The sequence below is a fragment of the Apodemus sylvaticus genome, chromosome 5, assembly GCF_947179515.1.
Source record: "Apodemus sylvaticus chromosome 5, mApoSyl1.1, whole genome shotgun sequence".
Taxonomy (NCBI): Eukaryota; Metazoa; Chordata; class Mammalia; order Rodentia; family Muridae; genus Apodemus; species Apodemus sylvaticus.
In genome coordinates this window covers 7,277,266-7,291,014 of record NC_067476.1, presented here as the reverse complement: position 1 = coordinate 7,291,014, position 13,749 = coordinate 7,277,266, and the positions used below count along the sequence as shown (strand labels likewise).

Genomic DNA, 13,749 nt, shown 5'->3' with positions numbered 1-13,749 from the left:
CACACACACACACACACACAAGCATACATACATACATACATACATACATACACACACACACACACACACACACACACACACACACACACACACACACGCAACCATAAATGCTCTTACCCACTTGCACACCGGTATGCGTTCTGAAGTTCAAGTGAACTTCCTGTAGAGGCAGGGAAAGCCATGGGCCAGGCTAGACTCTACCCCTCACTCCTAGTTTTTCTTCCTTTGTTCCTGTTAACTTAGCAGGTGGGTCTTGGGTTGCCAGGAGACCAGGCTCCCTCTAAAATGGGTGGGAACTGAAGCAGCCAACAGCAGGCAACCTCTCTCCAAGTTCTCTTCCCAGACCCCGTTCTGCCATCGAGACCCATCATCCACAGAGCACTGATCCCTGCAATTTCTCATGGAAGGTCTCCTGCCCATCCTGGAGACATGCTCTCTGAGCTGTCTGGAAGTTAAGGTTCAAAGGAATCAGCACGCACAGTTGTCATGGCTGGAGGCCATGTGGAAGCTATCTTCACCACCCAATGCATGCAGTGCTTGTAGTCGACAGATGACTTAACCACACACAAGATTTTCCGAGATACCAACTCACACTAGATCTGTCCCAAATCCATTGGAGGTCCCTTCCTGGTTGGACATTCTTCTGAAGAAACCTGACATCTTCCTGTGCATCAGCTGGACATGGCAGAAGTGCCAGGCAGATGCCCGCCTCAGCTTGGATGCCTGGCCCTGGTCCTGGCCTTCCCTGCCTCCGTGGCTGGGTTTAGTGTAGTCCCACTCTAGAACAGTGGCTCACCTTCCCACCCAGCTTCTAGGGCCAGGCCCAGACACAGGCTGAGGCCCTGAAGACGTCTTTATCCCACCCGCATCACCCGTGACCTTGGCTAGACCCCGCATTTCCTGCGGTTGCCAACAAAAGCACCCAGGGCTTGCTGCTCCAGGTAAGATGTCTCTCCGCTCCCCCTCCTTCCTCACAAAACAAAGCGACGACTTAGTTCTCTAAGAGCCTCCTGAGTACAGCCTCCTGACATGTGCTGGGCTCAGGACGGTGAGCCTCAGGGGAGCAAAGTCCCCCATGTTGGTTTTGGTTACCAGCAGCGCCTCAGAAAAGCACACTAGCATGGGTGCGCAGCACAGGCCCTTCAGAACACGTCGGATTGCTCAACCATTCCACCGTGGGTTCAGATGGGAATGTGCAGGGGGCAGGACTTTGCTCTCAGCCAGGTCTGGGGCGGCCTTGAACAATCCCACCACCGTCCACCCATCTGAACCTTTCCTTTCACTATCTCAGAAGTGACAGAGATCCATGTCTGAGTTCTACAGGAAGGATGCCCCTCGGGTCCAGCCTGCCAGCCACACCCAGCCATCTGCTACGTGCACAGTCACTGAGCAGTCAGCCTCCCGGTGCTTCAGTGCTGAGGAGGGTAGGGAGGTGTGGCTACCGTGGCTCCTGCTCTCTAAGCTGCTGGGGCAGGCACAGTTCCCAGGGCCCATGGGGCTGGAGGCTGCCTGATCTCCTTGAGTCAGGGAGTTATTTTTGGTTCCCTGTCCACACTAGTTCTGCCAAGACCTCTCCAACTGACAGAATCTAAAGGAGTCCATGGCAGAGGCTTGGCAGGATCTTGGCACTCTCAGTTCTAGAAAGTGCCCCTTTCCTGTCACACACTTAAGATAGATGGGGGTGGGGTGGGGGTGGGGGAGTGGAAGAGGCCTGCTGGAGGAATGGAGCCCAGGTGGGAGGGTATTGGGATGGAGATGCCTGGCCAAGCTGGAAACTAGGCAAGCCATATGCTTTGTGCACTTCCTGGGAAGATGCCAGGCTGAGGGTAACCTGGACCATCTCAAAGCTTGGGTCAGGATGAGTGTATCTGGGAGGCTGGGTGAGGTCTGTGTCCTCCGACAGGCCTTGGCCTCCATTTTCAGAGTTTAACCCTGAAACTAGAGAAGAGCCTTGTGGGAGGAAGTCTGTAGGCTGGGGACAGACCAAGTGACAGGCAAGAGCCCCAGCCCAGGCCGGGGGCAGACCCACAGCCGGCAGCAGGCCGAGAGCACTATCCACGAGTCCTCTCTCCCCTCTCCCTATCCATCTCCCCTCTCTCCATCATCCTGCCCTAGCCAGGAAAGACCAGGCCTCTAGTGGGCCGCCTTTCAGATGAAAAGGACTAGACAGACCTCGTCCAATAGGGGCTGTAGGCTGCAGGCCTCCTGGGTTCTCATCCCTTGGGCTTCCACTGTCAAATCGCCCGTAACTCTCCCACCTGGGAGTCATCACAGAGCTCTGAGGGTCACTACGTTAATTGCCCCTGCTAGTGGTGGCCTGCCTTCGCCTGTTGACTCTGGCATCTCAAGTGTTAGGAGGGTGTCTTTTGATTTCCCTTGAAGAGTATATAGGAGCTCACAGCACAACACAGGATGGTAGCCAGGGAACCCGACCAGAGCAGGAACCTGCTTGTAGAATCCTACTAGCGCAGATGTTGGGTGCTCACCTGGCTGGCAGGCAACTTTTAAGTGGAAGCCGCAAGCTTTACTAAGACATATTTTCAGTAGAGTAAAAGCACTCTTCCCCCTGGGTTGGCCCTAGATGTCTGGGGTCTTCCAACCTACCTGCAGAAAGAAAAAAAATCCCACCAGGGAGCCCTTGGCATCTGTGCCAGGATAGTATGACAGGGAAGTCATTTAAGCCAGCTGGTCCTCCTTGGCAACCGTGACCAAGGAAGCCTGCAGTGCCAGTGTGGCCTAAGTCTGGGGAGCAGCTGCATTGAGCAGCCTGTGCTGAGGCCCAAGTCCTGGCCTTACCCAGGTGAGCTGTTGGGATCCGACCTTGCAGCATCCTCTAAGCAGCCTCCAGGGTTCTGGGGAGCACTGCCTCTCTCCTGCCTGTGGACAAGACTTGCTCTAGGGGATTGCACTTCCCAGAAAAGACCCAAGACATGTTATGCCTAAGCTCAGTCCAGAAGAAGATGTTTCCAACTCCAGGACCTGGCTGGGATGCTAAACCCATCTATAGACCCATCAGTCAACCATCTGTCATCCATTTCTATCAGCTGCTTCTCTACCGAGCCATCACCCAGCCATTGGCCAATCCTCTACCTGTCTGTGCATCTACCATCAGCTCTGCCTCTCTCTGTCCCTTTATCCTTCCGGTTATTTCCTCTCCCCACCTAAACTTTCCCACCCACCCACTTACTGATCTATCATACCCCCAGCTCCTCCGAGCCAGGGAGTGCAGAGCTGGTGACATGTACAATATTGACACATTCTCATAGTGACCCTAGGGCCCAAGGATTCTCTGTACCCTTGTGCTGCAAATCAGGACCCACTGCAATGGAGGATGGCGGTGAGGACCTGGGAAAGGCACTACTGTTGAGTGGCTCTTGCTACTTTCACTATTTTATAGCTTGGGACCTCAGAGCTGCCCAGACTGGGGGCTCAGACCTCACTATCCTACCCCATGCTGTTATTTCTCTTTCAAGTACACGATTACTGAAGCCCTTCAGGTGACTCCATTGGTGCATCCCAGGGTGGGATTAGCTTTCTTCATTCCCAAATGACATGCCTTAACAGCCCAAGGGCAGCCACGTGAAAGCCCCAAGATCCTAGCCATAAGGTAAATTCACGAGACTGCTAAAGATAGGCTGAGGACAGATGGGAAGTCTGGCTTGCCTAGGATAACCTGGAGAGTCGTGTGCACTGCCCCCCTCTCCCAAAGGCCCACTAGCTTGGCAGCCTTAGTAATGTCCCACCATGGTCTCCATCTGGATTCTCTTGGTTTCTTTGAAGTATGACACCCAGCCTGGTCACCTGGGAGGGGAAACAGCATTTTGGGGGAATAAATGGCAAACCAGCCTCTGGGCTCTTCAGAGACATCTAAGTGCTTGACTGGGAAGGCTGGGAGAAAGGCCATGATGGCAAGCTAAGGGAAGACTGGAGAGGACCCATAGCCTGTTCCTCAGTACCACCCCCTAGGTACGCCTGGAAAACTTGCGTAGGCAAAGGAGGAGGCTCTCATCCAGACCCACACACAGGCTAACTGATGCTTCAGCCCCGGCCATCATGGGTCATGGGTTTCATGAGACACAGAAGAATACACATGGGACAGGATTCCTTGGTGGCCCTACAAGTGTCTCTTCAAAACAATTAGTCCCCAGTGCCCAGCATAGCTCCCCAGCTCATCAGGCCTGTGAGCCCCAAACTTTACACATCTGCTGAGGACAAGCCAGGAGCAGCCATTAAGAATCACCTGGAAGTCACAAGACTACTTGTCTAGTGAATGTTCTCATTTGTCATCTAACACCAAGGATCTGTGTTTGTGTGTTGGTCTGTGAGGAGGCACACATGTCTGCATGAGCTCCTATGGAGGCCAGAAGACAACCTTAGGTATCATTTCTCGGGAGCTAGCCACCTTGAGAGGGTTTCTCACCATATTACCTCTCAAGTGAGCCCCTTGGCTGGCCCGCAAGCCCTAAGACATGCCTGTCTCCCCTTCCTCACACTAGGGTTCTTTTTACACGAGTTCTGGGTACTGAACCCAGGGTCTAGTGTTTTCTCTGCAACAGAACCATTTATTTGGTCCATGCCATGATTTAAGAAAGGTTGTTTGTTCTTTGGGATATTTTAAACTTGTAAGGGATGGATGAAGGAAGGCCTGAGTCAGAGCATCACACAGAGGCCCCAGAAATCTTCCTGGAAGCAAAGTCACCCTAATATGTACACACTAGAAAAACAAACGAGTGGTCAGGCTCTATGGGGTAATGTTGACGCTGGTATCATGATGCAATATGTACAATTTAAAAATGACCCTGAACATTCACACATGCAATATGGCCAAAGCCCCTAGGTAATCAGAACCCAGATGCCCTCCCCCACCTCAGGACTGTCTGGGAACATGAGTCTGAGAGGGAGGCAAACAGCTTCGCTCCACCCAGGCCTCCGACGGGGGAGGGAGGCACTTGCTCTGCCCATACATAACCTGAAGCTGTACCCTGTTTTTAATTCCAACTAAACCTGATATATTGTCTTAAGGTGTCTTATCAATTCTCTTCTTAACCTTGTTGGAGATGTGTTTCCGGCCCTTTAAATCTATCCTAAAAACACATGCACGGACCACACACATGCGTATTAAGCACTCACACCTATGCACACACCCAACAGCATGTGGCATCTAATGTCATATTTTTTTCCCAAACCTTAGATTCAGTGGGATCTAGAACTGGCCCTGGCATGGGCTTGCACATGGGTGATGCCCTGGGGAGGGTGCTGCCTGCGCTTCCTGCTGCTCTCTCTGGGTGGCCCTACCCAGAAATCCTGATGCAGCCATCACCTGTTGAGGCCAGGCGGGCACCGTGGCTTCAGCATCGCTCCCTACACCTGCGTGTGTGGCAGAGTCGGGCCAGACAGTGCCACACCGGCAGGGTGCTGGGCCTACCTAGTTTTTGCATGCATGCACGGAGCCTTTCTTCAAGATTGGACACTCTGCTCTGAAGTTCATCGTAGTCATAGGCGCCAATTTCCTCTTGCAGCTCGTTAAGCACTGACGTCAGATTCTGGACCTCCTCCTTAAACTGCAATACCAATTTGGCATCGGCCTTGTACTCTTCCAACACAGGAATCAAAGGCCTAAGTTCATCCATTTTCGCTTTTATTGCCTGCAAGGTTAAAATAAGCTGGTTCAGTGCGATGCATGCAAAAACTTGAAATACCCTGCCTTGGCCTGGCTTCTCCCTATGGGAGGGAAGGTGTGCATACTCCCGTTCTAGCAATCCGTCAGTTATTGGGTCCCAGTGAGTCAGGAGAGCGTATTAAACAGTCCTCAGAACACCACAATATTTGGGAAAGGCCTTTATTTGTCAGTTGAGAATGCAGCATCTTAAAGTTACATGCTTTAGGTCACATACACAAAGTTTGTGGTTTGTTTGTTTTGTTTTTTTTTCTTTCTTTTTCAAAAAGTGCATTGACAAGGGTTCAAACTATTCATGGGATGCATCTAGAGTCGCATGCAAAAGGAGGATCCTGGCTGGATTCAAGGTTCCTTAGTGAAATGGCGCTAAGGACTGGAAAAGAATCGTAAAAATGCATGGTGCAAAAAGCTCTCTGGCTCTCTCATGGTTACATGGGGGACTGCTTCTTCAGTCACTGGCGCATTGAAAAAACTCTTTAAGTTAGCCCTGCAAGCAAGAAAATGAAACACCGTTGAAAAGCTAGCTCACTAGCCTGCCTCAAACAGCCATTAAAAGACATTTATTTGCATGGTCACTTAAGAAAAATCACACTTTAATCATAGGAAAACAAGTTACTCAGATGGTGATGGGATTCCCTCCTGGTTTCTGCTGAGATACCTTCATGCAGTGACTACAGCGTAAAAGGCAAGGGCTTGTTCTTGCTGTCCCAGAGTCTCAGAGACCCCAACTTTGGATCTCAGAGGATGCTCTGTGGATCACACTCTCCAAGGGGAGCTACCTCACTTCACTGAAGACATGTCTGTCTTCACAGTCTGTTGAGCACGGGAGGACAGATGCTGGCCAGGACAGAATCAAACTCTTTTTGGTCTGTAAGTCATGATGGCAAAGGGGCAGGCAGTGTCTCCCTGCCTGGGACAAGAATCGAGGCTTATTTTGCCTCAATGGGATCCGCCTGCTATTATTTTATTTATAACACAGATTTATAACTTCATTAGCTTGCCATTTTGCCTACCTAATGTACCGCTTTTAAAAGGAGGATTAGTTTCTGCTTCACGTGGGGGGGGGGGGTGCGTCAAAGGATAACGTTAGCCTGAGAAGCAGCAGTTTCCAGCCAAGCGGCCGTGTAATTTGACCTGTTCATTTACATCTGGGCTTGGTTCCTAATTAACATGCATGAACACCTTAATTAAGGTGGCAGATAATCCCCAGCGCAGTCCTACCGGAGAGCCATGTATATATGCATACTTGTACATATGTCTATATAATTTCAGGTCAAAGGAAGGGAGCTTTTAACGGCCAGGGTCACACGGAGACGCAGAACACTTAACACAGCTGCATCTACAGTGTGCCTTGTCACAGCTAAATTAGGTCAGAAGTGAAAAACCGCCCTGAGTGATCAGGGCCCAGAAATGGCTCTAATCAATTAAGCTAATCCTCGGCTAATGTGATTTACCTGCAGCTGCTGTAGAACGGAACGCCGAGGGCCTCTAATGGTACCCTGCCCAGCTAATATACCTCGGCTAGAGGAGCAGGGGGCTTGGGACCCCTGTTTCCTACCGGCTGATGAGGAAGGAGAGGGGGCCAGGATGTGACAAGGGGGCTGACCGAGGTAGACAGAGTGGGTGGTCTCTCTACTCCCAGAGTGACGCATGTTAGCAAGTCAGTGAACAATGCTTGCCCTGCTCCCTGGACCCCGAGCACTACCTCTGTGGGGAAGAAGGGAGGGGGAGAGGAGGGGAGAGGAGGGGAAGAGGGAGAGAGCCGAGGGCCGCGTACCTTGAACTGCCTGGCCAGATGCTGTTTATGGCTCTCCTCCACCTGCCTGAACTTGGTCTCCAGGCCTTTCATCTGGTTCTCCATCTTCTCCACGTACTGCAGGTCTCTCTGAGTCCGCCTGTCCAAGACTTCTATGGATTGAGACATGTTTTGCACCTGTCAAGAGGGTAACAGGTTCAAGGCAAGAGCTGCAGCAGATGTCAGCCGGTCTCCTCTGTCTGCTCCTCAGCCAGGCTGACCTTTCCCACGGCACCGCCCTGGAGCCACGAGTGGTCTGAGCGTGATCTACCAGTTAATCACCAGCATCAGGCCATTAGGACCAAGAACTCCCCAAACAGTGCGGATTGGCTGGGTAAACATTCCCCATCCTCTTCCAGGAGACACTGCCAGTGGGGTGCGCGGACAGACCAGGGAGGGAGCTCCGGGCACGGGGCTGGGGGTCATTCTTCTCTATGGTTACGGGTGGGGCCTGTTTCCACTCTATGTTGGGAGTGACTGGCAGCGTTAGGCAAGTGCTCGCAGCAAGAGATGAACCCAGAGCGATGCCAAGCTGCCCAGGGTGTGAATCCCCCCTCCCCCAGTCTCCTGGAGTGTCCTCACTGACAGCCTTGGTGTTTTCCTCGAGGAAGGAAGGGCTAGAGAGCCATTCCAGGCTCTGTGCCGAGCCTTTCCCCCACCGCACACACCATCCATCACCCCCACAATATCATAGGCAGATGACTGCTCGGCAAACACGCACATTCAGAACGCAGAGTCGGGAATCAATCACCCAGCAAATGAAGAATCGCTGTTTTACATCCTTACGGGCATTGTTGAATGGGGTGTAGCCTCGAGATGGGACTCTATTATTCAGCACGATTCCAGAGAGCGGCAAAGAAAAACAGTTTTGGTGCGGCCACCTGCCAGCACATTTCATTTTCAGGAAACTGGCTATGGCTTACGTGAGAATGTATGCTCACCAGGGGCGAGGGGGGCGGGGATGCCGCAGTGGGTTGGGTCATTTTCTCAGAATCTAATCCAATTACCAGCAAGGAAGGTGCTTCCTGAATGCCAGGTCTTCTTGCTGATTTGTTTTTTTTTTTCCTCCCCTCCTAGGAACAAAGTCCTTGGGAGAGAGGCGTGGCTTCACTGCACAGTGGTCAGAACAGTGTCAGGAGGGTTCTCATCTCCCACTACAAATCCTTCAGACTAGTAAGTGGAGTAAAATGGAAGAGAGACCAGAAGCCTTCTCAATGGCCAAGGGAAGAGATCGCCCATCTCAGCACTTATAACCGGATGAGATGTTAGGAGCAGAAAGCAACACACACACATTCACCATCACATTTCAATGTATAGAACAGCCTAGCGAGGGGCTGACTGGGACTCTGCTCCCTTTTCTTAGATGCTCTCTCTAATCGAGCTGCTCTTGCTGCCTGGCCTCCCTGGCCTCTTGATGCCCCTGTGAATGGCTACAGTGCTTCTTGTGGGAAAAGAGGTCATTTGTTCTTGTCCACCCTTTGAGGCCCGGTCCAAATGCCATTGTCCCCAAGGAGCCTTCTGGGATGAGCTCACAGGACACTGAACGATTTGGGAACAACATTGGCATTTTGGAAGGTGAAAGTGGGGACCTCATCCGCACCTGAACCCAGAATAAGGCCCACCAGTGCAGGAGACCTGTGCAGCCAAAGCCTCTTCCTCGGAGATTTGACACCAACAACAAGAACAGAGCTCAAAAGTCAGCAAGACAAGCAGTGGGCAGGATTCCGTGTGGGAATGGGCTCAGTCCAACACAGGACCGTACAGGGTGGGTGGGAGATTTTTGTCCTTCCTACCAGGAACCAATACTTTTATGGAATTTTCAAATGTAAAGATTAGCCTTAACATTACAAACAAAAGCAAAACAACAATAACACAAACCTTAAAGATGTCAAAGATGTCAGACAGCTTGGTTGCTCTAAGATAAACCCAAGTCTGACCGTACATTCTGGCCAACCATCCAGCTAAGTCTTCTACAACAGAACATGGGCGACATCTATATTTTAACCTTCTGGGGAAACCCACATCCACACACTCCTGCTTCCAGCAGTGTCTCCAGAAGCCAACCAGCACATTCAAGGTCACAAGGTTATGGGATAGTCTTGGCAGCAAGTGCCATGAAGTCGGGGAGGGAGGGGACAGGCACAGCAGCTACACACCTGCCCCCCCCCCCAACCTGGAACGACTAACTGCTAATGTTTATTGCTCATGTAAGTAAGGACTGGCCTGAGCCAGCTGTGTTATTTATCTCATTTGATCTTCATAAAACCCTGGGGGATAAGCCGTTCTGAGTCCCACGTGCCAACACAGATAGGCCAGCTCACAAGTTAAGAAACTTGGCCTCATCACACAGCCAGATCAAGGTCTGGGACTACAGAGCCTCTGCCCTCAGACCCAGATCCTGTGTTCTTCAGAGGACACAGTTCCATCCTGGTGCTAGCCTCACCCCCTCCTCTGCCATCAGACCCTGGAGGGGTTGCTCAAGCACGCCGGCACAATCCTCAGCAAGGCCTCTGATTGGACCAAACTGGAGACTTCAGGGCCTGGGACCTGACCTGCTGTGCAATCAAGTGGATCTAACAGGAAACCCAATGGTGGCAGAACCAGTCCCAGGGTGCAAAGGGACCCAAGGAATCCAGAGCCTTCTCTGCTGCTGCACAAGATGGCAGGTGCCAGGCTGGGCCCTGCCCCACAGGCAGGAGAAAAGCAAAGTAGAAGAGAAAGGAGGCGTGTTGACCAGGCCCAGCCTTAGCGCACGGACAGCAGAGCAGGCTTGGCTCATCCGTGCTGGCAGGCGCAGAAAATGAAGCGCCTCTCCAGCCAGTGCGCAGGCCCTCCCAAAATAGAGTCTGCGCGGCGTGAAATGGGGCTTTAAATTTTTAAGCAGCAAAACTGTGGCCTGCATAGGCAGCGAGGAGAGCCGTGCGGCCTCGTTCTCAGGGGCCCCTAGAGCTTTCTGGAACCATTTTCCAGCTTCGCCCTTTTCCCAGGGTCCCTTGGCTTGGGCCTCAGTACCCCCAGCCCCACCCCTCTGCTACAGTTCTGAATAATTAAAGGCTCAATTAGGCTCCTGTCTAGTTTGGTGTAAATAAATGACCACGGGATCTGTTAAATATATTTCACTTGAACTCTTTTCAAGCGATTTACTCTGGTGGCTAAAGGTGGCAAAACAGGCAGGGAAACCAACACACACTCCGCCCCTCTGTGGGGAGCCAGCCTCATAGGTAACACAACCACGGAAATAAGGTCCCAGGTCTCTTCCACACAGGGACTGGTGACCACCTGGGAGTCACCCCAATGCCCAGGCTGCTTCCCGCCTCAGCAGCTGAGTCCGCCCACGGTGGTGGGAGTCCAGCTGTAGTGCAGCTCTAGCCGGGAAGGCTGGGTCCTGGCAGGGGTCAAGATGGGCTCCAAAGCCATTTTGCCTTTGCAAAGATGATTTGTTCCCAGGGCTGCTCTTCAAGTTATAGAGGACACCACACCCTGCAGATCTCACACAGGGGAGGGCTTGAAAAGTCCAAAGCTAATCAGTAAGGAAAACTCCAGTTTCCTGGTGTGTGTGTGTGTGTGTGTGTGTGTGTGTGCGTGCGTGTGTGAAACATGTAACCATACTGTCTCTGGGTAAGAAGGGTTCATGCCCTGGGGGCATCTTTTCTTGGGAGAGGGGGATGGGCAGGATGGAAAAGCCTCTCATTTTCCCTTCTCTCCGTGGTAGCACCCGAGGGACCTGTAATAGTAAGTCTGCTGCAGGATCTGGGGTCCCTGGAGGAGAGCCTATAGGAACTCTTAGCAAGAAACAGAACCCAACAGGACAATATCGGTTCCACGACTTGGACCATCTCCCTTTCCAGCCAGCTGTGCAGCCTGGGGACATCAATCTGAGGAGTGACCACCAGTGCTGCTCAGGTCTTGTGACGATGAAGCAAAATAAGACTCAATGTGTGCATTAGACGCAGTGCTGGCCTCATGTTAGGAAACAACCTCTAGGTGCATCCACGGGGCTTGGGGGGGAGCGATTCCCCAGGTGGGACAGAGACATCCCCATGGAGAGCCTGCTTGAAGGGACCTGCAGCCCACGGTTTGCCTGGCACCACTGCGGAGCCTTTGGACCAGACTCTGAGCATCGCTCAGAGAAGTGGCATGTGATGAAGGAGAGACAGGCTTCTGGCTTTCCCAACAAGCTCCTTCCTCGAGCCCTCGGGGCCCAGGAAGCAGGTGTACTCATCCCCTCCCCCACCCTTGTCCTTTCTCCATTCTCCTATGCATGTGGCCATCTGCCCATTCATTCATTCACAAATATTTAGGGGGGGGCATGCCATGGAAGGCCTGGGCTGGGCCCTGCAGGCTGGGCCAAGCCTCAGGCCGCCCGCCACACCGCACTCTGCATGTACAAGCTCACACATGCCCCTGCACGGACTCACCTTCTCCAGTAGCTGCCTCAGCTGTTTTGTGCGGGCATCCCGTGAACACATGGTCTGCTGGGGGGCAACCACCGTGCAGATGCACCTGCCCTCACTGTCCTGGGCAGAGCTGTATACCTGCCAGCTCTCCTCGGGGTTGGTGGGCAACACCTGCAGAGGGGCGGGCAGGGAAGGGCACGAGGAGAGAAAGAGAGAATGTGACGCTGAGGGCTCAAGTAGATTGGAGAGGAACAGTGCCTTAAAATGCACGTTCAACCCTGGATGCTCAGAGTTTCGACCTCTAACCAAATGAATGCTGGGGGAGGTGGGAGGGGCCGCAGGAGCACTAGGTTGGGTGAGGGGCCAGGTAAGAAACCAGTGGCTAATGGCTTAGGGAATGACACACCCTCTTCTCTCAGTAAGGTGCTGCAGAGCCTTGATCTCCAGTCTCCTAACACTTGGAGACAAGCGCCATTGTTAACAGCCCCCAGTCAGCACCTAAGAACTGGGAGCCCAGAGCTGTGCTGTCCGAAGCCTGCTGAAGATGTTGATTTCCAACTCCATGAAGCTCCCCAGCTCACCAGCCATTTGGTGGGCGTCAACAAATAGGTTGTGTAAGGGTCACCCTTAACCTCAGTCCTGAGGATTCGCCCAAAGACCACCAAGGACCCAGAGCTGTGAGTGGCTAGGCTCACCTTACAGGGCCTCTGTACCACCACCTGGGACCCTGACCTTCAGATACACAGCAGGGGCAGGAAGCCACCAAGGCTCCTGCATGCACACACCCCATAGCCCCCTGTCGTCTAGCCACTGCCTCCTGCCCAGTCTCCAAGCCCTTCCCTGGCATCCTGCACTTCCCTGCTATTTTTGGATAAGGAGGGGAAGAAGGAAGAGAAGCTACGGCAGTGATCTACTTCATTTCATTCATCCAACCCCAGCAGCGCAGGACCCAGAAGGATGCAAAGTCCTTATCAGGGAAACTCATGTTGATATTCTTGTTTGGCGTTTTTGAGACAGGGTCTCATTACGGAAGCTCTGAATGTCAGGGAATTTACTCTGTAGACTAGGCTGGCCTCAAACTCACAGAGATCCACCTGCCTCTCCCTGCCTCTGGGATTAAAGGAGCGGGGCATCACTCCTAGCACCAGGGCATCAGGGAAACTCATTTGAAAACAACAGGAGAGCAGACCCAATGAGAGTCATAGGTGGTGGTGGGTCACACCACTAAGCCTTTGGGAGCAAAACTGGAAGAAATGAGACTTGTCCCTCACCTGTCCTTTCCACTGAGAAGGTTACGCCAGAGCCCCTTTCCAGTGGCCCCTGACTAAAGGGTGGTCTCCGCGCAGCCTGCTCCATCTCTCATGGAAGTCAGTCTTATCCAGACCCTCCGCCCCACCCCCCAGCCATTGCTCCTCATCCGCAGGCTGCTGATGACAAGGAGATTCGATTGCCATGTCAGAGGCCAGTAGAGAGGGGTGGGTGAAGGAAGCTGGGCAGCTGGGTCCCGCCCAGCTCCTCTTAACCTCCTCTGGAGTGGACGCTTAGATCTTCGAACGGAGATGGGACCGGAAGGATCCCTTGGGATTTGGGGGACTCGGGTGAGATCACAAGCTCTGATCTTCTGCCTTGGGCCCCACTCTGGGCCGGTCCAGTTTGCCTTTTACAAAGTAGGGCGAGCTGAGTCCTGGCCGGACCTAGCCCACAAAGGGCCTTAAGCAGCACCTCCACCCCTTACTTGATGAGTGACCTTGGCTAAGTCCCCAAGTCCCTAGCTTCAGTTTCCGAAGCTTTGCAAAGAAATATTTCCTAATATTAGTGAACGAGGACTCTGGACTTTTGAACCCCTCCCACCACCACCAAAGCAGGTGTCCTCAAGCCCC

General features: G+C 52.7%; 1 protein-coding gene across 3 annotated transcripts in view; it reads right to left on the bottom strand.

The window, feature by feature from the left end:
• Window positions 1–13,749, bottom strand: part of Olfm1 (olfactomedin 1) — a 37,392-nt gene that overhangs the window by 9,869 nt on the left and 13,774 nt on the right. For 2 of the 3 annotated variants that reach the window (XM_052181962.1, XM_052181961.1), the window contains exons 2-4: window positions 11,891–12,040; window positions 7,455–7,610; window positions 5,426–5,645 (exon numbers count right to left, since the gene is read on the bottom strand). In XM_052181962.1, coding sequence (XP_052037922.1) covers window positions 5,426–5,645; window positions 7,455–7,610; window positions 11,891–12,040 — 526 coding nt within the window. Of the gene's footprint in view, window positions 1–5,425; window positions 5,646–5,838; window positions 6,165–7,454; window positions 7,611–11,890; window positions 12,041–13,749 lie in introns of those variants that run through there. The other variant, XM_052181963.1, reaches the window with a different exon arrangement.